At 42.1% G+C, this 27999-nt stretch overlaps 1 protein-coding gene across 1 annotated transcript; it reads left to right on the top strand.

Annotated features, from left to right (window-relative positions):
- Window positions 1–156: 156 nt before the first annotated feature.
- Window positions 157–27908, top strand: LOC110529514 (dermatan-sulfate epimerase). The gene is made up of 6 exons (XM_021611758.2): window positions 157–361; window positions 3427–3898; window positions 8757–9010; window positions 14871–15110; window positions 24988–25195; window positions 25413–27908. The coding sequence occupies exons 2-6, from the start codon at window positions 3471–3473 to the stop codon at window positions 27160–27162; spliced, it is 2880 nt and encodes a 959-aa protein (XP_021467433.2). The 5' UTR covers window positions 157–361; window positions 3427–3470; the 3' UTR covers window positions 27163–27908.
- Window positions 27909–27999: the final 91 nt, after the last annotated feature.

The following is a 27999-nucleotide window of genomic DNA, read 5'->3' as shown; positions in this document are numbered from 1 at the left end:
GTGTCAGTCAGAGATCATGACCGAATTGGAATAGACTGTTTCAAACCTATTTGAAACTATTGGCTGCCTGCCTTCAATTCTATAAATCTGTTCTGCCTACCTGGTTGTTTGTGTGTACAATCATTACTTTCGGTCTCCCTCCCACGTCCCACTTCTCCAGGCACTTACCCATACTGCCCCTCATACAAAAGAGTATATGACGTTCTCTCCAAAACAGCAATTTCTCCCCTTACGCAGAATGGTAACTTTTTTTCACCACTTGAAAGATTCAACCCATCGATGAATGTCGCGGGGATTCTATTATGAAGTGACTGGTAGGAGTATCAAATCTGGACTACAATTTTACAACTGGTTTTGACAGGTAGGCTTATCTTAATCAGTGTACCATTTTGTCTTTACACCAAGGCTTCACTGATCGGAAAATGTCAATTGCAGTGCGCAATCTGCGCGTTAGTCTATTTTGAGGTTATGTGATGTGGTACTAGTAGGTGTAACGTTTTTCCAATGTGGGAATAATAATTAATTAAACTTTTAAGAAAAGTACTATTTATTTAAGTAGATGTACATATAAAAACGAAATAATGAACTCAATAGTTGTCTTAAATATGACACTGATGACAAAAGTCACACACAAGGATAGTTAGTACTCGATGACATTCGATAGCCTACCAAATGGAAATGTGTAGGGTGTTCTCAGAGGTGTGTGTATAGGTATTAAAATATATAATTATATGTCCTATGAAAACTACTAATATGAAAAAGCTGGGACACTTTGGCAAAGGTGTCTTTTAATATGAGTATCAAGTTTGTTAAGACGCTGGCGGCCTGAAAGTGGCTATCCAAGGTAAGGAGGTGAGAGCAGCCAGGTAAAGAAAGATATGTGGAGCTGCCTAGTAAATGTTGCCATTGTAAATATAACCACGAGTTTAGGGTTTGTTGTATTACTTTCTAGTGATGGAGCAGTATAGAATACTTTCCAAAATACATTATTGGTACATTATTCTACAGTAATTACAACAAGTCAGTTCATCAAATTTCTGCCCTGCTAGAGCTGCCTCTGTCAACTGTAAGGGCTGTTATTGTGAGGTGGAAACCTCTAGGAGCACCAACGGCACAGCCACTAAGTGGTAGGCCACACAAGCTCACAGAACGAAATTGCTGAAGCGTGTAGCACATAAAAATCGTCTGCAACACTCACTACAGAGTCCCAAACTGCCTCTGGAAGTAACGTTAGCACAATAACTGTTTGTTGGGAGCTTCGTGAAAGAGAACGCTACCTGCTCAAATGCATAGTGCCAACTGTAAAGCTTGGCTGAAGAGGATTAATGGTCTGGGGCAGTTTTTCATGGTTTGTTGCTAGGCCCCTTAGTTCCAGCAAAGGGAAATCTTAACACTTAGAATGACATTCTAGACGATTCTGTGTTTTAAACTTTGTGGCAACAGTTAGGGGAAGGCCCTTTCCCATTTCATGACAATTCCCCGGTGCATAAAGTGAGGTCCATACAGAAATGGTTTGTCGAGATCAGTGTGGAAGAACTTGACTGTCCTGCACAGAGCCCAGACCTTAACCCCATCGAACACCTTTGGGATAAATTGGAACCACTGCGAGCCAAACATCAGTCCCCGACCTACTGTAACTAATGCTCTTGTGGCTGAATGGAAGCATGTCCCCGCAGCAATGTTCCAACATCTAGTCGAAAGCATTCCCAGAAGAGTGGAGGCTGTTATAGCAACAAAGGGGGGACCAACTCCATGTTGATGCCCATGATTTTGGAATGAGATATTCGATGAGCAAGTGTCCACATACTTTTGGTCATGTAGTTGAAGTTATTTTAAAAGAGATGGCTAACAACAGCATGCAAACTGCAATAAAAAGCACAGTTCCACTTACCTGATGATGAACATTTGAAACTTAACTTCTTGTTGAAAGTTATTGTTTAAAAGGGAGACGCTAACAAATTAGCAACAACATCCTCTTCGATAACACCTGCTGCAGCCACTGCAAACTAGCCTACAACAAAAGCTAGGTAGTTAAACCGTTGCTCGCTATTGCACAGGGACCTGTTGGCCTTCAGGAAGGCATAAGTTTCCAAGTATTTTTGTAAAAACGGTCCAACCCATTACAAGTCAATGTGATTGGTTGATTCCACTCACTCAAAAACGTTGCCCTAATACAATTGAATGTCAGATGCCTTCTATCAAGCTTCTGATGGCCTAGCCAATGGCTGATTTATCTCCCCAGAGACCACCATAGAAAAATCCTGATTGGATCTTTTTTTTCTCTTCAGTGTTATACTCCTTTCCTTTCTAACAAAAACTGAAGAGATTTAATCAGAACATCATTGAAAATAATATAACAATTATTATTTGTATTATTTTATACATCCTTAGGCTTTCTCTGTCTAAAGAATCCATATGTTCTACTGGACATGTTGAACTCTTGTCATGGTGACGATTTTACAAAATTACAGTCATGGCCTTGAATTGGACTCACATTTTTCTGGTCTTGGTCTTCACTCAATCTCTAACCTCTCGTCCCCCTCCCGGTCTTGGTCTTGACTCGGTCTTGCCCCCCCCCCCCCCCCCCCCCCCCCTCTGGTCTTGGTCTTGACTCAGACTCAATTCGCTCCAGTCTTGGTCTTGAATTAGTCTCGCTTAAGGTGATCTCGAACAGAACACTGCTAGGTAACACTAAATAGTGTAGCATAATACACAACAGACAACTCATGCCAATGAAACTGCCCAGAGCCTAGACTCTCTAGACAACCTTCAAATCATCACCAAATGGTTTTCTGTTAGATAAGTGCCAAGAGTAAGGTCCTGGAATGTACGTCCATGTTTCTGAGAAGAGAAGACTAGCACTACCATAGTGTCAAATTTATCTATGTCATCTTACTCATCGGTGAAGTCAAACCAGTATAACTGATAAATAAGAATACCAATCAGGGACTCTAAGACTTTTAGAGTGTTGAGGACAACGTGTCTGACTATATGGGTGTACATGGCTAGACCTGCCTGAGATACTGTCAATTCAAGAATGAACTAGGCCCCAGGAATCATAGCGATGAACACACAGATGTCATAGCACACTTTACACATTACTGCTACCTCTTCTCAAGAGACACATGGGGGAGGAGGGGGGGGGGGGGTCTGTTATGATTAATCATAAAGATAAGAGTTGCATTTTTACAACAGAGAGCTCAGCTTTCCTTTCAATTGTGACAGTCTACAGCAAGTCCTATGGTTTTGTAGTGTTTAATAACCTTTCAGAACAGTAGAGGATAGCCAGAATTATCAGGAATACAGCTGTATCCAATTATTCAAGGAATGCACCCTTTGTATGAAAAAGCTGGGGAGTCGAGAGAGAGAATATGGCTGGCTAGCTTTCTCAAAGTTTTTTCCTCTCCCCTTTCCTTTCCTCCTCAGCTGAGCTCTGTTGGAAATGCCACGGCGCCCTCTCTGATGTGAGGATGAGGTCCTACACCAGAGGGGCCCCCACAGCGTTCTTCATAAGTCTACTGTGGCCCCTGGTGTCCCCGGTGGTGGGGGTGGGAGAGGAGACGGACCCCACTGGAGGGATACCCTTCATGGGAGGGAACTACGATGGACACCCCATGCTGTTTTTCGGCCAGGGTGAGGTGGAGGAGTTGCAGGAGGCAGCGGCTGGGACTCACCGGGAGATGGCTGCAAGGATCCGCGAGGCGGGGGAGGCCATGCTGGAGCACCCTGAGGAATACCTGCCCCCCTGGAGCCCGGCCGAGTTCAGCGCCCGCTGGAACGAGGTGTATGGAAACAACCTGGGAGTGTTGTCTATGTTCTGTCTGCTCTACCCCCACAGGGCTGGGGCCCTTGACCTGGCCAAGGATTACATGGAGAGGATGGCAGCTCAGCCTAGTTGGTATATTTTCTATCTTGGTTTTTCCCATATTTTTGTGTACATCTTCTTATCCAAGATATTGCTGCAGAAAGCACATCTAAATGCAATCAATTGTCTGTGAACATCATCCCTACTTATAGGGACAAGAAATATGAGATACAATCTGTGGAAACAGTTTCTGAGTAGTTACTCAAATTCAACCCCTGTGGGAACAGTTACTGTGTACCGTAGATACTCAAATTCAACCCCTGAGTGAATTGCTTGCTTCGCAATTGCAGAAAACTGCAGCTTAATCAATGTATTTGTCCTCTGTACATCACCATGTGCCCACTGGGGATACATGAAAAATCCTACTCCCCTTCTTTATGGCCAGACCTGCAAGTAGAGATGCATTGTGGTCCGATGGGCCTGTGGTCCAGGAAATATGTTTAGCAGCTGTTCGAATTCACTGCTGAACATGCCCCCGTTGAAAGGAAATGAAATGTTCAGATGTTGAGCTGCCTGGCCTGGTGCAGTGGGATGGGAGGACTAGGGTTTCAGCCTCTACTACTGCTCTGGATTAGAGGTCAGAGGCTGAGTTAGTCATTTGACTGAGGTTCTCTGAGTGGTTACATGGGAAATCTTATCTGCATTTCACATTGTTCACCCCCAACCAAAAGGATGTGCTAATGGCGGTCCCAGTCTACAGAATCAGAAGGGAATCGCTTAAAGTCTGAATTATGTTATATTTGAATCAAAAGTATATGATATTTATTTAACCGTACTAGGCTATCATGCAGACTTGTTCACATTATGTTGCACAAAAATCATAGGCTAAGAAGAGGGCACCTATGAGATAGCATGTTGTTTCTGTATTTACCCTTAACAGTACTGTACTTCAGATGACCCCTGACCTCCTGTGAGAGTTGTGATTGTGAAACTTCTGTGGCTTTAAGATTTTCACAAACAGTACAGTTTATAAAGTCCTTTATAACAAGCTTTCTCTGCACGTCGCAAGCCAAGGAATTCAGTGTTAAGGAGGGGTCTCTGACATATGAGGCAAGGCATTTTACTGTCGCAAACAATTTTGGAGTCATGGCGCCTGCGTTCTCAGAACGTCTTTGCTTTTAGCTTCATGGTCAGAGGGCTTCCCTTTTCCAGTTTCACCTTCTCCTTAGCTCTCATTCCTTTTTCAGAAAAAAGCATTACCTCAGCCTCATTGTTTAAATCCTATACTTAGTCTTTAGCTGCTGTGTTTAGCCACCCCGTTCAGAGGGAGAAACAAGGTTTTCTTCTGGGTACTGACCAGAAGCATTAGTCCAAATTGCCAATACTTCTCACAATATTTGTCCGTGGCACAAGTTAACAAATGAAAACCCACTGAGCACATTTTCCCAGTTGAACCACAATGTGAGTACTCTCCTCAGCCACACATTTACTATAGTTTCTGAATCTCACAGGGATCCTTAAAAGTGGCTCCGACAACTTGTCGAGGAGAACCATATTCCCGACCGGTAAACTCCAGCTTGTGGCGTACTCTGGTCCCTGGTTTGTTTTAAGACACTCCATGTGTAAACACACAGAAGAGACGTCTTGTGTGCTTTGGCGTAATGTAATATACAGTACAGTACAGCAGTACTCATTCTAAATACTTTAACAGTGCATTAAACTTGGTTTGTGAACCAAAGTAAAACATTTTAACTAGTCAAAAAATCAAGTGCCCCTTTTATTCAAATTAATTTCTACCCATGTAGAAGGCACATTCATTTAGCTTCTACACAGCTCGTTGACAGGTGGAAATAATGTATTAGTTACATAAAATTGAAAAAATGCTGCCAGAGGGTAGCTGCATATCTTTGATATGTGTGAATAAAATAAAATAAAATTGTATTTGTCACATGCGCTGAATACAACAACCTTACCGTGAAATGCTTACTTACAAGCCCTTAACCGACAATGCAGTTCAAGAAATAGAGTTTAGATAATATTTACTAATTAAAGTTTAAACAAATATAAAAAGTAACACAATAAAATAACTATAAAATAAAATAATACAGGGGGTACCGGTACTGAGGTAATGTGAGGGGGTACAGGTCAGTCGAGGTAATGGCAAGAGGTAGCAGAGAGAGCAGTGTATGACTTGGGTGACTGGAGTCTTTGACAATTTTTTGGGCCTTCCTGGGACTCCGCCTAGTAAATAGGTCCTGGATGGCTGTGATGTACTGGCCCATACACACTACCCTCTGTAGCGCCTTACAGTCAGATGCCGAGCAGTTGCCATACCAGGCGGTGATGCAACCAGTCAGGATGGTCTCGACGGTGCAGCTGTATAACTTTTTGAGGATCTGGGGACCCAAGCCAAATCTTTTCAGTCTACTGAGGGAGAATAGGCATTGTCGTGCCCTCTTCACAACTGTTTTGGTGTGTTTGGACCATGATAGTTTGTTGGTGATGTGGACACCAAGGAACTTGAATCTCTCGACCCGCTCCACTACAGCCCTGTTAATGGGGGCCTGTTTGGCTCTCCTTTTCCTGTAGTCCACGATCAGCTCCTTTGTCTTACTCATGTTGAGGGAGAGGTTGTTGTCCTGGTACCACACTGCCAGGTCTCTGACCTCCTCCCTATAGGCTGTCTCATCGTTGTCGGTGATCAGGATTGGCCACACAGTCGTGGGTGAACAGGGAATACAGGAGGGTAGCTCTGACAGGCCCCCGTGTTGAGGATCAGCGTGGCAAATGTGTTGTTGCCTACCCTTACCACCTAGGGGCGACCCGTCAGGAAGACCAGGATCCAGTTGAAGAGGGAGGTGTTTAATCACAGGGTCCTTAGCTTTGTGGGCACTATGGTGTTGAATGCTGAGCTGTAGTCAGTGAACAGCATTCTCACGTAGGTGTTCCAACGTGAGAAGTGCGATTGAGATTGCATCATCTGTGGATCTGTTGAGGCGGGATATGAATTGTAGTGGGTCTAGGGTTTCCGGGATGATGGTGTTGATGTGAGCCATGACCAGTCTTTTAAAGCAAAGAAGTGAGAGTTACAGGGCGGTAATCATTTAGGCAGGTTAACTATGGTGGTCTGTTTGAAACATGTAGGTATTACAGACTCGGAGAGGGAGAGGTTGAAAATGTCAGTTTAAGACACTTGTCAGTTGGTCCACGCATGCTCTGAGTACACGTCCTGGTAATATGTCTGGCCCCGCGGCCTTGTGAATGTTGACCTGTTTAAAGGTCTTGCTCACATCGGCTACGGAGAGAGTGATCACACAGTCGTCCAGAACAGCTGGTGCTCTCATGCATGCTTCAGTGTTGCGTGCCTCAAAGCGAGCACAAAAGGCCTTTAGCCCGTCTGGTAGGATTGACTCACTGGGCATCTCGCGGCTGGGTCTTCCTTTGTAGTCCGTAATAGTTTGCAAGCCCTGCCACATCTGAGCTGGGATAAAAAAAAACACATTTTAAAGTAAGGCAGCTTCTTTGATATTTGGCACGGAGTAAAGTGTATGGGTCCATGTGATGAGTGGAACGTATTTCTACCTACAGTATGTCTTTTATATGTTCTGAGAAGAATGATTGTCAAGATGGGGATGAAAATGTGCATGCACATGGCATGCACTTTAATGGTAACTGCTCAAAATACAATTTCCTTATTGGATTTTTATTTTACTGCCACATTTTACTGTCATTTTTACTATAATTACACAGAGAGAGCTTTTTAAGACCTTTTTAACACCTCTTAGCAGGTGTTATATGACATTAACGCATGGGTAAGGACTAATTTGCCAATTTCACAATTAGTAGCTCTTAAAAAACAATTCAGTCAGCATTCAAAATGTATGAGGTGCCAGCTACCTTTGAAATTGCACATAGTGCACTATATATCACTTTAAAAGGCAGTATATGTTGTTGGACTTTTAAGCATGTGTGAAGATGCTGTTTTGCATGTTTTTGGTAAAGAGAACTGAAAGCTATTTAGATCTTTGCCAAATCAGAAAAAATAAGTTAAAGTCTACACTTTCGATGACATTTAACTTACAAGAATATGTAGTTAACATTTTCTGTTTTTATTGTAGCTTATAGTACTGAGCGAATAGTTTGTTTTGAGGTCAGTTTGGTTTTGGTTCGATTAAAAAATAATCACGGTTTTCGATTTTGTTTTCGATCATGTTTTTAGACATTAAGTGCACTATGCTTTATGTGAGTTGAATGCTGTAACAACAGATAATAAAACTTTTCATATGCCATGATGGTAGTGACTGCACATTACTGCTTATCACTTAACCATCCTTTATTCACACTTTAATCAAATATTTCAGTTGTTGTGTATATTACATTTTTTTCAGGCCTATTTGATGACTTTATTATTTAATTCCAAGTCATCATCTCTATAGAGCTGCTGTCTGACAAAGTCACTATTTTGGTAGTTTTTCAAAGTAAATAAGGCATACTTTTATGACTGCTGAATAATAAATATCAGTCTTAGCTTAGACAAGTAGGTGCACAATGGATTATAGGGACAAGAAATTCCCCGTTAGTTAATTAATATGTTTTCTACACTAAACTTTGTAGAATATTGGCATTTTGGAAAGCCTCCTACATTGCTCAGTTCGAGCTTGATCTGATTTATCTCCTGAGAAACTGCTCATTGCGCTCACAGAAAAAAAAATTAACGAAATAGAAATTCAAATAATTGAACAGATGTCGGTCAATTAGTTGTTTTAAAAAAAGAGAAAGCTCTAGCTGCCTTCCTTGGGCTCGAGTGAAAAAGGAATGCAAAATTAATTCAAGACTATTCGTAAGGATACTACATATTGTATTAAGTCTTTCAAAGTTAGGAAATGGCACAATATAAATCCGTATTTATCACAGAGGACTATACTCATCAATCATTTTCTGTGTGTTGCAGGTTGGTTAAAGATGCTCCTTGGGATGAGGTTCCTGTAGCCCACTCTCTGGTTGGCTTCGCTACAGCCTATGACTTCCTGTATGAGTACCTGAGCAAGGTGCAGCAGGAGCACTTCCTGCGGGTGATCGGTAATGCTACGCGCTTCATGTATGAGAAGTCCTACATCCGCGGCTGGGGCTTCCAGTACCTGCACAACCACCAGCCCACCAACTGTGTGGCTCTCCTCACTGGCAGCCTGGTCTACATGGCCCAGGGTGAGTACATCTGGTCCATACACTGTGAACGTGTGTGTGTGTGTGCAGATAAACACAAACAAATGTATTATTACATCATCAGCTCTCAGAGGGTTCCTACAGTTTTTACTCTGTAAACTAGATCATGTCATTTTGGTGGTGGATCATTCTTGATACACACAGGAAACTGTTGAGTGTGAGAAACCCAGCAGCGATGCAGTTCATGACCCACTCAAACCAATATTTCGGGCAGCTACTACAATACCCCGTTCAAAGGCACTTAAATCCATGTCTCAATTGTCTCAAGGCTTAAAAATACTTAATTAACCTGTCTCCTCCCCTTCATCTAAACTGATTGGAGAGGATATAGCAAGTGACATCATTAAGGGATCATAGCTCTCATCTGGATTCACCTGGTCAGTCTATGTCATGGAAAGAGCATGTTTTGTACACTCAGTGTAGATCCAGTAGATTGGTCAGTTTCTACTTAGTCTATTCATGTTCCTGGAATACTGTGGCCTCTTCTTGTTAACTTGTGTCACATCCTGAGTTAGTCAAACATTCTGGGCTGGAATTTCCATTCAGTGAGCCCGGGTTTATTCTCCATAGCTGCACTTAATCCCTCATAATTGTTTCTCCAGCGGAGACTCTCCACACGATTCCATAACATTCTGGATTGACCTTTTCCCAGTGTTTCTCTTAGTAGAGACTTAAGGAAGGAACATAAGCCTGAAAAAGGGGCCTTATTATGTCCTGCTCATTTCAGAACTGTTCCTTCTATTGTTTTGCTTTCAATTTCCTGGTTGTGTTTTATTGGGTGTTTCAGGCAGAGGCAGAGAGGCCAAAGGAAGGTGAAGTTGTTCTTGTTGTTCCCAGCAGTGCTATGGTATATATTGGTTTGTTTACAAGGGATGTGTGAATGAGAGTTGATGTAAACTAAATGACAGCAGGTTTATGGAGATTACTGTGGTCATCGTGCTTTTTCTTGGAGTCTGGTTTATGATACTGAGCAGAGGGTTGAAAAAAAAGGGGGGGGGGGGGGGGGCAGGAGAGAGAGAGGGGGGGGGGGGGGTGCAGACTGGATAATTATAGTACCCCTTTTGTTTTGAATCAGCTTTTTTGTTTCAAGTCCAGGAAAAACCGAGTTTGGTCCAGCAGCTTTGGTTGTTAACTCTTCTGTTACCTTGGAGATAAACGTAATTTGGTCATGGCCTGGGGTCTATGTACTGACTGTATAAATGGTTAAAGCTGACTTTGCACCTGTATGTTTTTGATCAGCTGCAAATTGTTAAAAGGTAGCTTAACTAACTAACAGTTTTTGCATAGGGTATAGCAGATTGAGAAAATGCAGAAAACCGTTACCTTGCTCATTCTTGGACCAGTTTATTTAGGGGCCTAACTCTGGCATAATTATTTTACTGTGTGCATATTCACTTCCTGCATTCCTTTGTCATGAATTTATCATTCATATCCTGTGCAAAAGTATGACATTACAGGCAAATATTATTCTATCAAGAACCCAGTGAAGAAATGGAACTTTGCCACTAAGGTTCTGCCAGAAATCAATCCTAGCAAACATTGGCTTCATGTCACATTTCATTCAGAGCCATTGTATTGCACATGTCTATAGTACTGAGATTTATGAAAGAATACAGCACCTCTCTTTAAAATATGTGTATTATTTTATAGGAGACGTAAAAAGCCCATTTGAAGCATTTATTTATAAGGAAGGGATAGGCTCCATCTGTTGGAAATAAAGGAAGACATATCTGTCCAAAGCATAAAACCTCTTAAGACCTCTATGAGAAAGTTAATCTCAGCATATAGCTACTGTGTACGCTATAGTCTTATCATCAGAAGGGATATTGTATGGGCTCTATCCAAGGGGTGAGTCACGGGGAGAGAGTGGATCAGATGACTAGATCGCAGAACAGCAACTGATATGGGATCAGTGCATTCTGGATTCCGGTGTCTGCATGTTGACGCTTGGCGGCTGGTCTGCCTTGCTGGGATCCTAATTGGACAGCCATGTGTGCAGTAGTTTACCATGGGTTCATCAGTACTTAACCATCAGGATTTCACCCTAAGACCTGGATCATCCACCTGTCTGCTACGGCCACCAGGTGCTCAAGTTGTATTATTTAGTGTAGAAAGTTGGGACTCTGGGAGACATTCAAAGTCATAGCCACAATCAGACTACATTGTGTTGCTTCCTTAAACAAAATCTGTTATACATGAACACTTGATTGATTTGTCAAAAAGTGTCTATTTTACACGTACTGTATGACCTATGGGCAAAATGGGTTGAGTCGACCTAGTTCCCTCATTATTTCAATGTAATTTACATCATATTCAAACACGAATTAACAACAGGGTTGGTTTACATTTTGACAGTTTGTTGAGAACTTTATCAGATGTCAAATAAAATTGTATGTAAAGTACCAGTCAAAAGGTTGGACACAACTACTCATTCAAGGGTTTTTCTTTATTTTAACAATTTTTACTATATATTTTATATTTGAGATTCTTCAAAGTAGCCACCCTTTGCCTTGATGACAGCTTTGCACACTCTTGGCATTCTCTCAACCAGCTTCATGAGGTAGTCACTTGGAATGCATTTCAATTAACAGGTGTGCCTTGTTAAAAGTTAATTTATGGAATTTCTCAATGAGTTTGAGCCAATCAGTTGTGTTGTGTGACAAGGCAGTGGTGGTATACAGAAGATAGCCCTATTTGGAAAAATACCAAGTCCATATTATGGCAAGAACAGCTCAAATAAGTGAAGAGAAATGACAGTCCATCAAACCCTAAGACATGGAGGTCAGTCAATCCAGAAAATGTCAAGAACTTTGAAAGTTTCTTCTAGTGCAGTCTTAAAAACCATCAAGCGCTATGATGAAACTGGCTCTCATGAAGACCGCCACAGGAAAGGAAGACCCAGAGTTACCTCTGCTGCAGAGGATAAGTTCATTAGAGTTACCAGCCTCAAAAATTGCAGCCCAAATAAATGCTTCACATAGTTCAAGTAACAGCCACGTCTCAACATCAACTGTTCAGAGGAGACTGCGTGAATCAGGTCTTAATGGTCGAATTGCTGCAAAGAAACCACTACTAAAGGACACCAATAAGAAGAAGAGACTTGCTTGGGCCAAAAAAACACAAACAATAGAGATTAGACGGGTGGAAATCTGTCCTTTGGTCTGATGAGTCCAGATTTGAGATTTTTGGTTCAAACCGCTGTGTCTTTGTGTCGCAGAGTAGGTGACGCAGAGTAGGTGACGGATGATATCCGGATGTGTTGTTCCCACTGTGAAGCATCAAAGAGGAGGTGTGATGGTGTGGGAGTGCTTTGCTGGTGACACTGTCTGTGATTTATTTAGAATTCAAGGCACACTTAACCAGCATGGCTTTCATCAAGACAAAGGCTGGCTACTTTGAAGTGTCTAAAATCTAAAATATATTTTGATTCGTTAAAAACTTTTTTGATTACTACATGATTCCATATGTGTTATTTCATAGTTATGATGTCTTCACTATTATTCTACAATGTATAAAATTGAAAAATAAAGGAAAAGCTTAGTTTTTAGTAGGTGTGTCCAAACTTTTGACTGGTACTGTAGATCTGCCGTCTTTGCCTGGTGGGTACAGTATGGAAAATGATTTTGCCAATACTCTCAGCTTTAAGCAATTGTCTAGACTTGTTGATTCTCCCGCCTTGTATAATCTAAACCCACTTGATTGGCATCATGTCAATAAATGAAGCAGAAACTCTTGTCAGCCTACTATTATTGCATTTAACCTATGTCATATTTGGTTATTTCATTCTTAGAAATCATTCTTTGTTCATTCTTAGAAATGAAACAAGAGGCTTCAGGAATTTTCCTCAACTGGGTCCAGACACCTTTTTTGTGATTTCACAAATTTAGAGAAACTTTCCACGAACAGCAAATCCCCCAACAAGGCTCCAAAAAAACACCCAAATACATCCTTTTAGAATTGGCAAAGCTCTCAGTATTGTGATGTAAGTCTTTGGATGTTATACACATTAAATTATGTAATTCCGAACTTTATCCGCAACGTTATTTTCCATTTTGTTGTGTCTCGAGCGATACATCTCCGTCCATTTTACAGGTAACTGCCAAAAGATAAGAAACACTTGAGTAAACGAGTGATACAAAGTATATTGAAAGCATCCACACAGGAAGTTCCAGACACTTGTAGAATCTATGCCAAGGTGCATTGAAGCTGTTCTTGCATGTGGTGGCCCAACACCTTATTAAGACGCTATATGTTGGTGTTTCCTTTATTTCGGCAGTTACCTATAGGAGCAGGCTACACAGAAAATGGAACCGCTCGAGACGGCTCGAGTTGCGGGAAAGGGCATATAACGTTGCGGATAAAGTTCAGAATGACACAACTTCATGTGCACAACATCTAAAGACCTGCATCACAAAGCTTTTCTGTTTCTAAAAGGACGTTTTGAGGTGTTTTATTTTTTATTTTATTCATGTTTTTTAGGGCCCCCATACTACACAATGAGGATGAGGAAGTGATTTGCTGTTTGGGGTAAGTTTCTCTAAAACATGTCAAATCACAAAATAGGTGTTTGGACCCTTCTAGAACATGCCATTTAAATCAAAAATAGAGATTTGGTTGTAAAAAAGAGAACTTCTCTTTTAATGGCTCATCAAATCATAATTAGTTTTTTAAAAACTCAAAGGAGTAGAAGGCAAGTCAAATGGCACCATATAAATAGTAAATCCCTTGACCTCCCACATTCCTGCGAACCACAGCGTCATGGTGTGGGAAACTAATGTGTACTGATGAGGGCTCCAGAGCTCCAGAGCCAGTAACATCACTAACAGCATGGCTGAAGAGAAGCCATAGATAAGGCCCCAGCATGACAGCAGCATTATCCACTCAGCCAGTCATTAGGTAAACTGAGGCACATCATTAGGCTCCAGATCGATTGTGGAGGTCATGGCTAGAGCACAGTGTTACTGTACGTGATGTGATTGAGCCATGGGTGGTAGAATTTCTTACTGGTCATTAAGATTATTGGATCTTTTGACTTTATAAAATTAATCAGATTAGTTTGGGTATTCCCCTGACTTGATTTAATTCTATGTATTTTTTTCTATTCTTTTCTATGTACTTTTTATATTCTATTGTAATTATATAAAAAATGTTGGTTCATTAATTCCTACATGATGCCCTTGTCTAAAAATGGAAAATGCAGAACCGTCCAAACAGTGTGTGGACTTGAGAGTATGGAACCGGAGTGTGGGCATTAGTGTAGTGAGATGCTGTTTGTGTAAATGTGGTCTTTGTGTGCCTGCAGTTCCTGTTTAATGGTAAATACCTGCTCTGTGTAGGCCACTGATCTGCTAGCCCAAACCAAACACAAGGGTGGACTCCGGCTCAGGGGCTGGGCTGTGGGCACCGGTGAGTGGGTGGCTGGAGCCAGTCCACTAGGTAGCTGCCAGGCACCAGTGAAGGACTGGGATTCCTCAATGAAGTGTGGCTGGAGTGTTTATGTGGTCACTTCTTCTCATAGTAAACTCTGTGTGTGATCCAGAGAGCGAGAGAGAGCAGGAGAGAGAGAGAGAGAGAGAGAGAGAGAGAGGCTATACATTAGTCTGGTATGGTAGTATCATGCTTTCCATATAACGTGAGTATGAAGTCCCTGGAAATTAAGAAATCTGAATTTTAAATGACTGAGTAGCTTTAACTGCATTTACAACTACAGTACCTCACTTTAGACCACATATTACACCTAGTTACTTAGTTAAAGTCATGACAACAAACACTTTAGGTGGCTGACAGTAATCTATCTCAAACCCACTAAGCTGACCCTGGTTTCTCCTCTGTTCTGTTCCAGGTTATCTGCAGGAGGCCTACCTGTGGACTAAGCAGGTTCTGGCCATCATGGAGAAGTCTATGGTGCTCCTCCAGGATGTGACGGACGGCTCGCTGTATGAGGGCGTGGCCTACGGGACCTACACCACCCGCTCTCTATTCCAGTACATATTCCTGGTGCAGAGACACTTCTCCATCAGCCACTTCGACCACCCCTGGCTCCACAAACACTTTGCATTCATGTACAGGACCATCCTGCCAGGTAATACAACAATTGATGTTGTATACTCTGCTCTGCTCTGCCATTAAATTGCATAGAACATAATTAATGTTTCCCTTTGCAGAAGTTGCTTGGTTCTATTGACTTTTTACATCTAACTGTGCAGTCTAGATATCACGTGATATATTAAAAGGTCATATGGATATTGTATAGGGAGCAAGACCATTTTTAAAGGAAATACAGTGCCAGTCAACAATCTGTGAATAAGTGTTCATAAATGCCTTAGTGAACTGCTGAGGCACCCACCCTGGCCCTGCATCCAGCCAGCGTCCTTCTTGGCAATGTTTCCCAAGTTCTAAGTAGATCAGGTATGAAACCCCCTGAGTGCATTACCACCATGTTAGAGAGTGTAACTACTCATTTGTCCTGATATGGGATATGCATGCGTGCACTTAATAGCTTCCTGGAGGTCTATCAGAGCTGTGCTGATCGCTCTCCTCTGCTCTCCTCTCCTTTTCTGGCTGACTGTCTGAAAGTCAGGGGGAGGGCAGTGCTGGAGGAAGGGCCTCTTCCCAACACTTTGTATTGTATTGTATTGACTGGGGCTGAGCAGCTGTAGGAGATCTAGATTTGGACTCCCACAATATTCGGCATGGGGCATTTGTTTGTAAAAGATCTAGCTTTGCATCACGGCAGGAATGTTGTAAACAGACGGTATTTCAGAATGGGAAACACACACACCTAGAATCACACCGCTTGTGCACTATCACAGCTCAGGATGTGACCCAGATGCAGACACAGGAGGCGGATAGTTCCATACTCAGAATATTTATTTTACCAGTGGTAGAAAAAGTACCCAATTATCATACTTGAGTAAAAGTATAGATACCTTAACAGAAAATTACTAAAGTAAAAGTGAAAGTCACCCAGTAAAATAATACTTGAGTAAAAGTCTAAAGGTATTTGATTTTAAATATACTTAAGTATCAAAAGTAAATGGAATTTCAAAGATATACTTAAATATCAAAAGTAAAATTCCTTATATACAGTGCCTTGCGAAAGTATTCGGCCCCCTTGAACTTTGCGGCCTTTTGCCACATTTCAGGCTTCAAACATAAAGATATAAAACTGTATTTTTTTGTGAAGAATCAACAACAAGTGGGACACAATCATGAAGTGGAACGACATTTATTGGATATTTCAAACTTTTTTAACAAATCAAAAACTGAAAAATTGGGCGTGCAAAATTATTCAGCCCCCTTAAGTTAATACTTTGTAGCGCCACCTTTTGCTGCGATTACAGCTGTAAGTCGCTTGGGGTATGTCTCTATCAGTTTTGCACATCGAGAGACTGACATTTTTTCCCATTCCTCCTTGCAAAACAGCTCGAGCTCAGTGAGGTTGGATGGAGAGCATTTGTGAACAGCAGTTTTCAGTTCTTTCCACAGATTCTCGATTGGATTCAGGTCTGGACTTTGACTTGGCCATTCTAACACCTGGATATGTTTATTTTTGAACCATTCCATTGTAGATTTTGCTTTATGTTTTGGATCATTGTCTTGTTGGAAGACAAATCTCCGTCCCAGTCTCAGGTCTTTTGCAGACTCCATCAGGGTTTCTTCCAGAATGGTCCTGTATTTGGCTCCATCCATCTTCCCATCAATTTTAACCATCTTCCCTGTCCCTGCTGAAGAAAAGCAGGCCCAAACCATGATGCTGCCACCACCATGTTTGACAGTGGGGATGGTGTGTTCAGCTGTGTTGCTTTTACGCCAAACATAACGTTTTGCATTGTTGCCAAAAAGTTCAATTTTGGTTTCATCTGACCAGAGCACCTTCTTCCACATGTTTGGTGTGTCTCCCAGGTGGCTTGTGGCAAACTTTAAACAACACTTTTTATGGATATCTTTAAGAAATGGCATTCTTCTTGCCACTCTTCCATAAAGGCCAGATTTGTGCAATATACGACTGATTGTTGTCCTATGGACAGAGTCTCCCACCTCAGCTGTAGATCTCTGCAGTTCATCCAGAGTGATCATGGGCCTCTTGGCTGCATCTCTGATCAGTCTTCTCCTTGTATGAGCTGAAAGTTTAGAGGGACGGCCAGGTCTTGGTAGATTTGCAGTGGTCTGATACTCCTTCCATTTCAATATTATCGCTTGCACAGTGCTCCTTGGGATGTTTAAAGCTTGGGAAATCTTTTTGTATCCAAATCCGGCTTTAAACTTCTTCACAACAGTATCTCGGACCTGCCTGGTGTGTTCCTTGTTCTTCATGATGCTCTCTGCGCTTTTAACGGACCTCTGAGACTATCACAGTGCAGGTGCATTTATACGGAGACTTGATTACACACAGGTGGATTGTATTTATCATCATTAGTCATTTAGGTCAACATTGGATCATTCAGAGATCCTCACTGAACTTCTGGAGAGAGTTTGCTGCACTGAAAGTAAAGGGGCTGAATAATTTTGCACGCCCAATTTTTCAGTTTTTGATTTGTTAAAAAAGTTTGAAATATCCAATAAATGTCGTTCCACTTCATGATTGTTTCCCACTTGTTGTTGATTCTTCACAAAAAAATACAGTTTTATATCTTTATGTTTGAAGCCTGAAATGTGGCAAAAGGTCGCAAAGTTCAAGGGGGCCGAATACTTTCGCAAGGCACTGTATGGCAAACCAGACGGCACAATTTTCTTGTTTTTTAAAATTACGGATAGTCAGGGGCACACTCCAACAATCAGACATAATTTACAAATGAAGCATTTGTGTTAAGTGAGTCCGCCAAATCAGAGGCAGTAGGGATGACCAGGGATGTTCTCTTGATAAGTGCGTGAATTGGACCTTTTCTGTCCTGTTAAGCATTCAAAATGTAACGAGTACTTTTGGGTGTCAGGGAAAATGTATGGAGTAAAAAGTTAATTATTTTCTTTAGGAATGTAGTGAAGTAAAATTAAAAGTTGTTAAAAATATAAATAGTAAAGTAAAGATACCTCAAAAAACGACTTATGTTTTGTACTTTGTACTTACAGTTGAAGTCGGAAGTTTACATACACCTTAGCCAAATACATTTAAACTCAGTTTTTCACAATTCCTGACATTTAATCCTAGTAAATATTCCCTGTTTTAGGTCAGTTAGGATCACCACTTTATTTTAAAAATGTGAAATGTTTGAGTTTGAGTTTATTTTCATTTTTACACGGACAATGCACATTAATCAACGTTTCAGTAAACGTGCCGGTTTTAGCCAGCCGGCCAATTTTCAACCACAGTCCCTGGGCAGGTTATTAAAACAATTACAATCAATGAGCAGTGAGCACACACAGAGCAACATAGGACAAGCAAGACATAGCATGTAGACAGAGCAACATAGCACAAAAATCCATAAAAGCAACAAAGTGTTTCCACACCTCACAAGCTACAAACAACATGGAAAGCGGCAATACACAGCTAGGGATTATGTTCACAAATCTGATTGGCCTTGTCTGCATGTTTTTTTGTGATGCTGCATGTTTTTTGTTCACAAATCTGATTGACCCTATCTGCATGTTTTTTGTTCACAAATCTAATTGGCCCTGTCTGCATGTTTTTTGTTCACAAATCTAATTGGCCCTGTCTGCATGTTTTTTTGTTCACAAATCTGATTGGCCCTGTCTGCATGTTTTTTGTTCACAAATCTGATTGGCCCTGTCTGCATGTTTTCTGTTCACAAATCTGATTGGCCCTGTCTGCATGTTTTTTGTTCACAAATCTGATTGGCCCTGTCTGCATGTTATTTGTTCACAAATCTGATTGGCCCTGTCTGTTTTTTGTGACAGTGTGATAGGTGGTGCAGTTATGTGTGTCTGGTGGCAGTGTGTTCCAGACATGGGAAGCTCTCACAGAGAAAGCAGATTGACTAAAGGTGCTTTTCCATAATTAAGGGAAATATACAGTCACCTCTCATGGCAGACCTTGTGGATCTGCTGCCATATGTTTGGGTTTTCTGTTTAACAAAAGTGCTGAGTGGAGGGGGAGCCAGGTCATTTAGGATCTTGAATACAAGACATGCGTCGGTGTATTGCACAAGATTTTCCTAACTCAGGAGCTCATGTTTTCTGAGGATAACCCGTGATGGCTTTCTATCAAGCACTTTGAGAGCCTGTTTGTAGACAGACTGAATGGGTTTTAATGTTGTACAGCAAGCTTTGGCCCAACTAGTCGAGCAGTATGTTAAGTGGGGGAGTATCATAGATTTGAAGTACAGTTTTGCTACCTCTGTAGTCTAACAATTTCATATAAATCGGAAATTAGCTAGGTTGAATTTGGTTATTTGAATTACCTTTTTCACCTGCTTTTTAAAAAAGAGGTTGGAATCAAGTATGATGCCAAGGTATTTAAAATCCGATAACACCTGGAGATTATCCCCTGACACATAGACATCTGGCTCAGTAGCAATGGTTGCCCTCTTTGTGAAGAGCATGCAGACAGTTTCTTTTACATTGAGATTCAAACACAAGTCACTGAGCCACTTTGTAACCTGGACCATTACAGTAGTGAGTTCTTGTGCAGCTTGTTGTTTGCTCTTTGCATGCGCATATATCACTGTATCATCTGCATACATTTGAACTTCAGACCCAGTACAGACAGAAGGCAGATCATTAATGTATAGGCTGAACAGGAGGGACCCCAGTATTGACCCTTGGGGCACGCCCACATCATAACTAAGAGTGGGCGACAGCTCATTGCTCACTCTGACACACAGTTCTGCCTTCAAGGTATGATTTCATCCATCTCAAGGCATCGGGGGGAAAGTTGAACTTGGACAATTTTGTGATGAGAACCTCATGGTTAACAGTATCAAAAGCCTTCCTAGGTCCAGAAACACAGCCCCAAAAACGCCCCCTTTGTCCATCTTGGACAAAGGCCATCCACTGCTTTCCACTCCGGTGAGTATCGCTGGCTCGGAGATGTTAGGCCCAGGATTGAGTTGCACATCCCCGGAGAGCAGGAGGGTAGGTAACAGGTAGTTTAACAGTTTCCGATAAATGTTGGACTTGTGTTTGTTACGCCTAAGCGGTTCAGTGGAATAGGGAGCGAGGTAGACTTGGCCATTATTCAGAACATTATGGTATGCTGTTTACTGTCTGCTCCTGTGGAACGGTGAACCAATGTGTTTGGTGTTGATATTCTCTGGCAGTAGATTGATTGTGTCATCCCAGCAAGGATGCACTGAGATTATCAGTAGAGCAGCTACATGACTGACAATCATGGCAATGTACTGGAGATAAAACACAGAATTGCGCTTTAAATCTTTGCATGAGTTACTTAGCTGGGGTCGGCGTACACCTGATGTTTTAGATACAATAAGAGCATCTGGAGGAGAAGCAGCACCTGCCGCAACAACCTCCCTGCCGTCTGCCATCTCATAATAGTAGAGAGCATTATTTATTTGAGATTTTATTTCTTTCATCACATTCCCAATGGGTCAGACATTTATATACACTCAATTAGTATTTGGTAGCATAGACTTTAAATTGTTTAACTTGGGTCAAATGTTTCAGGTAGCCTTCCACAACCTTCCCACAATTAGTTGGGTGAATTTTGGCCCGTTCCTCCTGACAGAGCTGGTGTAACTGAATCAGGTTTGTAGGCCTCCTTCTCGCACACGCTTTTTCAGTTCTGGCCACACATTTTCTATCGGATTGAGGTCAGGGCTTTGTGATGGCCACTCCAATACCTTGACTTTTTTGTCCTTAAGCATTTTGCAACAACTTTGGAAGTATGCTTGGGGTCACTGACCATTTGGAAGACCCATTTGTGACCAAGCTTTAACTGATGTCTTGAGATGTTGCTTCAATATATCCACATAATTTTCCAACCTCATGATGCCATCTAGTTTGTGAAGTGCTCCAGTCCCTCCTGCAGCAAAGCACCCCCACAACATGATACTGCCACCCCCGTGCTTCACGGTTGGGATGGTGTTATTCAGTTTGCAAGCCTCCCCCTTTTTCCTCCAAACATAACGATGGTCATTATGGCCAAACAGTTCTATTTTTGTTTCTTCAGACCAGATGACATTTCTCCAAAAAGTACGATCTTTGTCCCCATGTGCAGTTGCAAACCGTAGTCTGTCTTTTTTATGGTGGTTTTGGAGCAGTGGCTTCTTCCTTGCTGAGCGGCCTTTCAAGTTATGTTGATATAGGACTCGTTTTACTGTGGATAGAGATACTTTAGTACCTGTTTCCTCCAGCATCTTCACAAGGTCCTTTGCTGTTGTTCTGGTATTGATTTGCACTTTTCGCACATTGATTTGATTCGCACATTGATTTGCACTTTTCGCAAAGTACGTTCATCTCTAGGAGACAGAACGCATCTCCTTCCTGAGCGGTTTGAGGTCTGCGTGGTCCCATGGTGTTAATACTGATGAACGTGGTACCTTCGGGTGTTTTGAAATTGCTCCCAAGGATGAACCAGATTTGTGGAGGTCCACAATTTGTTTCTAATGTCTTGTCTGATTTATTTTAATTTTCCCATGATGTCAAGCAAAGAGGCACCGAGTTTGAAGGTAGGCCTTGAAATACATCCACAGGTACACCTCCAATTGACTCAAATGATGTCAATTAGCCTATCAGAAGTTTGTAAAGCATTTTATGGAATTTTCCAAGCTGTGTAAAGGTACAGACAACTTAACGTATGTAAACTTCTGACCCACTGGAATTGTGATACAGTGAATATAAGTGAAATAATCTGTCTGGAAACAATTATTGGAAAAATTACTTGTGTCATGCACAAAGTAGATGTCCTAACCGACTTGCCAAAACTATAGTCTGTTCACAATAAATTTGTGGAGTGGTTGAAAAATGAGTTTACTGACTCCAACCTAAGTGTATGTAAACTTCCGACTTCAACTTTAAGTACTTTACACCAAAGTATTTTACAAAGGGGCAGGCAAAGGGCAGGTCGAGGTTCGTAATCCAAGGCAGGGTCAAACAGGGACAGAACGGCAGGCAGGCTCAGGACATGCAGATAGGTCAGATCCGGGAAGACTAGAAAAACAAAGTTGAGAGCAGGCGAACCAGGAAACACGCTGGTAAGACCTGACAAGACAAGACAAACTGGCACAGACAAACAGAAAACACAGGTATAAATACACAGGAGATAACTGGGAGACACCTGGTAGGGGGTGGAGACAAGCAAAAGACAGGTGAAACAGATCAGGGTGTGACAGTGCAGTCTGATTTTGGTTATTGCTGTTGTTGTTTTTGACTTATAAACAATTTATTGTGGTTAAATATTTACTACTGGTTGCTAGGTTTTAAGATACCTTTTAATGCCAAACTGAGATTCTTCTTAGATCCTGAGAGTAAGCTAAATTTATGGGAACCGTGTGTTTTGGGGAAATGGCTTCCGCAATAAAGCTAGGGAGATGCTAATTTCAACAGGGCCTGTAGTTTCTTTGTACTCACCTGGACTCCATTCCTTTGTTGATTCTCCCTCCTATATCTGTCTGTTTCTCGGTTTGATCCCAGTGTCAGCATTAATGTTGTTATGTTTTCCCTGTCCAGACGCTGTCTGGGTTTTGTTTCATGTACATTATTTATTAAACATTCACTCCCTGTAGTCTGTCCTTACACATAAAGTTTGAATATTAATTGACTCAAGACATTTCAGCTTTTCATTTTTTTATTAATTTGTAAACATTTCTAAAAACATAATTTGTTATGGCAAGCCTAAATAAGTTCAGGAGTAAACATTTAGCAATAATAGTGGTTAACATGATTTTTGAAGAACTACCTGGTCTCTGTACCACACACATACAATTATCTGTAAGGTCGCTTAGTCGAGCAGTGAATTTCAAACCCAGATTCATCCACAAAGACCAGGGAGGTTTTCCAGTGCCTAGCAAAGAAGGGAACCTGTTGGTAGATGGGTAAAAAAGCAGACATTGAATATTCCTTTGAGTAATTAATGACACATCTGCCTGTGAAGTAATTAATGACACTTTGGATGGTGTATCAATACACCCAGTCAATACAAATGTCAGCGATTGGGTGCAGAGTTATAGCGGAGTCAGGCGCAGGACACAGGTATTAACATAACTGAGTTTACTCAAAATATCAAGCAAAATTCCAAATAGGAACATACAAAAAACACTAGCACAAAACACAACCACTAACAACATAAACAATTACGGACAGAACAGAAATGTATGCCAGAGGGTTAAATAAGGAACGTGATATGTAACAGAAACCAGGTGTGTGTGTAATACAGACAAAACAAAACGAAACTGAAACATGGATTGATGGTGACTAGAAAGCCGGTGACGTCGACCGCCGAACACCACCCGAACAAGGAGAAGGGCCGACTTCGGCGGAAGTCATGACAGCAAAGATGCAGGCGTCCTTCCTAACTCAGTTGCCGGAGAGGAAGGAAACCACTCAGGGATTTCACCATGAGGCGAATGGTGACTTTAAAACAGTTACAGAGTTTAATGGCTGTGATAGGAGAAAACTGAGGATGGGTCAACAATGCTGTAGTTACTCCACAATACTAACCTAATTGATAGAGCGAAAAGAAGGAAAACTGTACAGAATAAAAAATATTCCAAAACATGTATCCTGTTTGCAACAAGGCACTAAAGTAATACTGAAACTAATGTGGCAAAGCAATTCACTTTTTGTCCTGAATACAATGTGTTATGTTTGGAGCAAATCCAATACAACACATTACTGAGTACCACTCTCCAAATTTTTTAGCATAGTGGTGGCTGCATCATGTTATGGGTATGCTTGTAATCGTTAAGGACTGAGGAGTTTTCCGAGATAAAAAGCACAGGCAAAATCTACTTTCCACCAGACACCAGACACTTGGAGATGAAATTCACCTTTTAGTAGGACAATAACCTGTAACACAAGACCAATTATAAAATGGGTGGTTCGAACCCTGAATGCTGATTGGCTGACAGCCGTGGTATATCACGGGTATACCATCGGTATGATAAAACATTTATTTTTACTGCTCTAATTACATTGGTAACCAGTTTATAATAGCAATAAGGCACCTCAGGGGTTTGTGATATATGGCCAATATACCACGGCTAAGGGCTGTGTCCAGGAACTCCACATTGCTACGTGCCTAAGAACAGCTCTCTATCATACCCATGGTATACCCGTGATATACCACGGCTGTCAGCCAATCAGCATTCAGGGCTCGAACCACCTATTTTATAATTGGTCTTGTGTTTTGGTTATTGTCCTTATTCCTGAGTAGCCTAGTTACAGTTTTGACTTAAATCGGCTTGAAAATATATGGCAAGACTTGAAAATGGCTGTTTTCACAGTTTGAAGAATTTTTTAAATAATAATGTGCAAATATTGTACAAACCAAGTGTGGAAAGCTCTTAGAGACTTAACCAGAAAGACTCAGCTGTTATCACTGTCAATGGTGATTCTAACATGTATTGACTCAGTGGTGTGAATACTTACGTAAATGAGATACTGTATTTCATTTTCAATACTTTAGCAAAAAACATGTTTTCACCTTGTCATTTTGGGGTATTGTCTCTAGATGGGTGAGGGAAAAAAGTATTTAATACATTTTGAATTCAGGCTGTAACACATCAAAATGTGGAAAAAGTCAAAGGGTATGAATAGTTTCTGAATGCACTGTATATGTATACAACATGTACCATATTTCTTACATTTTGTAGACTACTCAAGATTGAATCATAAGAAGGTATATTGTTTGTACAACCAAACTGGACCTTGGACTGATCAGTATGTAGCGGTCACTTCAAATTTGTAAGAGTTTTATGATAATAACATTCAATATTTCTCTAACAAACCAGTATGAAAAGCCACTATTGCAGTTGCCTCCTCCTATATTTTAACTGTAAAATAATCCATATGGATCTTGGCCCTGGCCCGTTCCATCTCACCAGGGTTCCAGAGGACTGTAGCCGTAGCAGATTCCAACTACAATTGGTTCTACGGGCCTGAGAGCCAGCTGGTGTTCCTGGACCGATACGTGATGAGGAACGGCAGCGGGAACTGGCTGGCTGAACTGATCCATCAGAACCGGGTGTTGGAGGGGCCAGGACAGGCCGGGAAGGGACAGAGATGGTGCACACTGCACACAGAGTTCATCTGGTGAGACTGAGTCACTCTCTCTCTCTCTCTCTCTTTCGCTCTTATCTGTTGGTTTAGTTTTACTGTTAAATATGCTGTATTGTATGGATTTAGGCCTAAAGTGTATTATCATACTGATAATTAAATAATTTACACCATTCTGAATGTTAAATAGCATTTTGAGCATACGTAATTTGTATGTATGAAATGAATATGTTGTTGTTTTTCAATTCTGCAGGTATGATCCAAGCCTGACTCCCAGGGCTCCTGCAGACTTCGGTACATCCCAACTCCACTACTTTGAGGACTGGGGGGTCGTCACGTATGGAAGTGCTTTACCTGCAGACACCAACCACACCTTCCTCTCTTTCAAGTCGGGGAAGCTGGGTGGACGGGCCATATTTGACATTGTTCACAGGAACAAGTACAAAGACTGGATCAAAGGGTGGCGGAACTTTAATGCTGGCCATGAGCACCCTGACCAGAACAGCTTTACGTTCGCCCCTAACGGTGTTCCTTTTATCACGGAGGCTCTGTACGGGCCCAAGTATACCTTCCTCAACAATGCAGTGCTGTTCTCCCCAGCTGTCTCAGGGAGCTGCTTCAAGCCATGGGAAGGTCAGGTCACCGAGGCCTGTGACTCCAAGTGGCTGAAGTACAAGGTGGGGCTGGCGGCGAACGCCCAGGGCAGGGTGGAGGCGGCTCTGGAGAGGCAGGGGATGGTGTTCATCCGTGGGGAGGGCCAGTCGGCCTACAACCCTGACCTGAACATCAGGAGCTTCCAGAGGAACCTGCTGCTCCTGCACCCCCAGCTGCTGGTCCTAGTGGATCATGTCCATCTGGAGACAGACAGCCCAACCAGGGCCATGAGTGCCTTCTTCCACAACACGGACCTGTCCTTTCAGGAAGCCAAAATAGATGGTGTGCATGGAGCCTTTGTCAGACACGGTGAAGACCCGTATAAAATGTTCTGGATGGATGACACGGGCTTCAGTGAGAAAGGGGTCTTGGGGTACTGGAACTATCCACGTGGTTACCCCTATAATGGCTCTAACTATGTGAATGTGACAATGCCACTGAGGTATCCACACACCAGGGTGGCCTATATCTTCTTTGGGCCGGGGGTGGACGTGCAGAGCTTTAGCCTGCGTGCTGATGCTAATAGGGTGGACATTTACCTGGCCACCAACGAGCACACCTACACCATCTACCTTCTGACAGGAGAGGTGACCAACAAGCCTCTGTTCGCCATGGTACTGGTGGACCAGAAGAAGATTGTGTTTGAGAAAGCAGCAGGAGTGCTGAACGACACGCCAGAGGAGGTGGAGGAGTATGTCAACGTAGTAGAGGACAACCTCCAGCATGCCAAGCCTGTTTTCCAGCAGCTGGAGAGACACATTCTGGGCAGGGTACTCAACACGGCCAGCTTCCGCAAGGCAGCTGAGCGCCTCCTACAGTTCTCAGACAAGAAGAAGACAGAGGAGGCTATCGAGAAAATGTTTGCTCTGACTAAGAAACAGGGCAAAGGAAAGGGGGCCAAGAAAGCCTTGGGGAACCTTGGGAACGAGCTCTCAGAGAGCCTGCCTGACATATTTGCACAGATCGAGGTGAGTGAGAAGAAACAGAGATCGAAGAGCACAAAGCGGATTATTGAGGAGAGCTCAGAGGAGGATGGAGACTCCAGGGCGTTTATGGATTATGGAGACTCAAATAAAGGCAGGAAGGGTGGCTTTGTTAAGGGTCGCAAGTTCAAGGAGGTCCACATGTCGGCAACAGCCAAGAGTGACAGTCTGTCAAACGTAGCCTCTTATATCAGACTATTCCTAATCTTAAACATAGCCACCTTCTTCCTGCTACTGGCTGTGTTATTGACACGCTTCCAGAGAGGCAGAAGTCTACACACCCAAAGGTGTTTCTATGGCATTCTCCTCATCGACAGCTTCATTTTACTCTGCCTCTACTCTTCCTGCTCTCGCACACAGTGTTGACATCATTACTGTGCAACGACGGGGAATGTCAATGTACAGACAGACCTATTGAACTATTGTAGTTCGCCATGGGTGATTAAAATGCACCATACACCTCAGTCTGAGCCAAATCTACCTGATGGGTGTCCAGGAAATCATTAATTCCAAATAGGAATTGATAGACTTGACGATATTAAGCCAGACCACCTCTGAGATCCTAAGCTTCTGTGGAGCTTGAGAATGGAGTCTGTATAAACTTTGTCATGTACAGTTTTTAGATTAGACCCCCTGACTCATATCAAAGATCTCCAAGGCTAGCCACTAAAATGCAGATGTCTCTGCCTCTCTCTGTGTACGTTTTGACATGCAGTCTGTCATAAATAATATAGAAAGGTCGGGTGATTGTGGAGGCCAGGTCATCTGATGCAGCACTCCATCACTCTCCTTGGTCAAATAGCCCTTACACAGCCTGGAGGTGTGTTTTGGGTCAATGTCCTGTTGAAAAACAACTGATAGTCCCACTAAACGCAAACCAGATGGGATGGCGTATCGCTGCAGAATGCTGTGGTAGCCATGCTGGTTAAGTGTGCCTTGAATTCTAAATAAATCACAGACAGTTTCACCAGCAATGCACCCTCACACTATCATACTTCCTCCTCCATGCTTCACGGTGGGAACCACACATGCAGAGATCATCCGTTCACCTACTGTACTCTGTGTCTCACAAAGACACTGCCGTTGGAACCAAAAATCTCACATTTGGACTCTTCAGAACAAAAGACAGATTTCCACTGGTCTAATATCCATTGCGCGTCTTTCTTGGCCCAGCAAGTCTCTTCTTCTTATTGGTGTCCTTTA

The sequence above is a fragment of the Oncorhynchus mykiss genome, chromosome 8 (genome assembly GCF_013265735.2).
Source record: "Oncorhynchus mykiss isolate Arlee chromosome 8, USDA_OmykA_1.1, whole genome shotgun sequence".
Lineage (NCBI taxonomy): Eukaryota > Metazoa > Chordata > Actinopteri > Salmoniformes > Salmonidae > Oncorhynchus > Oncorhynchus mykiss.
This window is presented reverse-complemented; position numbering and strand designations above follow the sequence as displayed.

Bases quoted from the DNA above. Each gene is read 5' to 3' on its own strand.
- LOC110529514 (XM_021611758.2), top strand. From the start codon at position 3,471: ATGAGGTCCTACACCAGAGGGGCCCCCACAGCGTTCTTCATAAGTCTA. The intron at 15,111-24,987 runs GTAATACAACAA...CCATCTCACCAG, and splicing joins GTACAGGACCATCCTGCCAG to GGTTCCAGAGGACTGTAGCC. The intron at 25,196-25,412 runs GTGAGACTGAGT...TCAATTCTGCAG, and splicing joins CTGCACACAGAGTTCATCTG to GTATGATCCAAGCCTGACTC.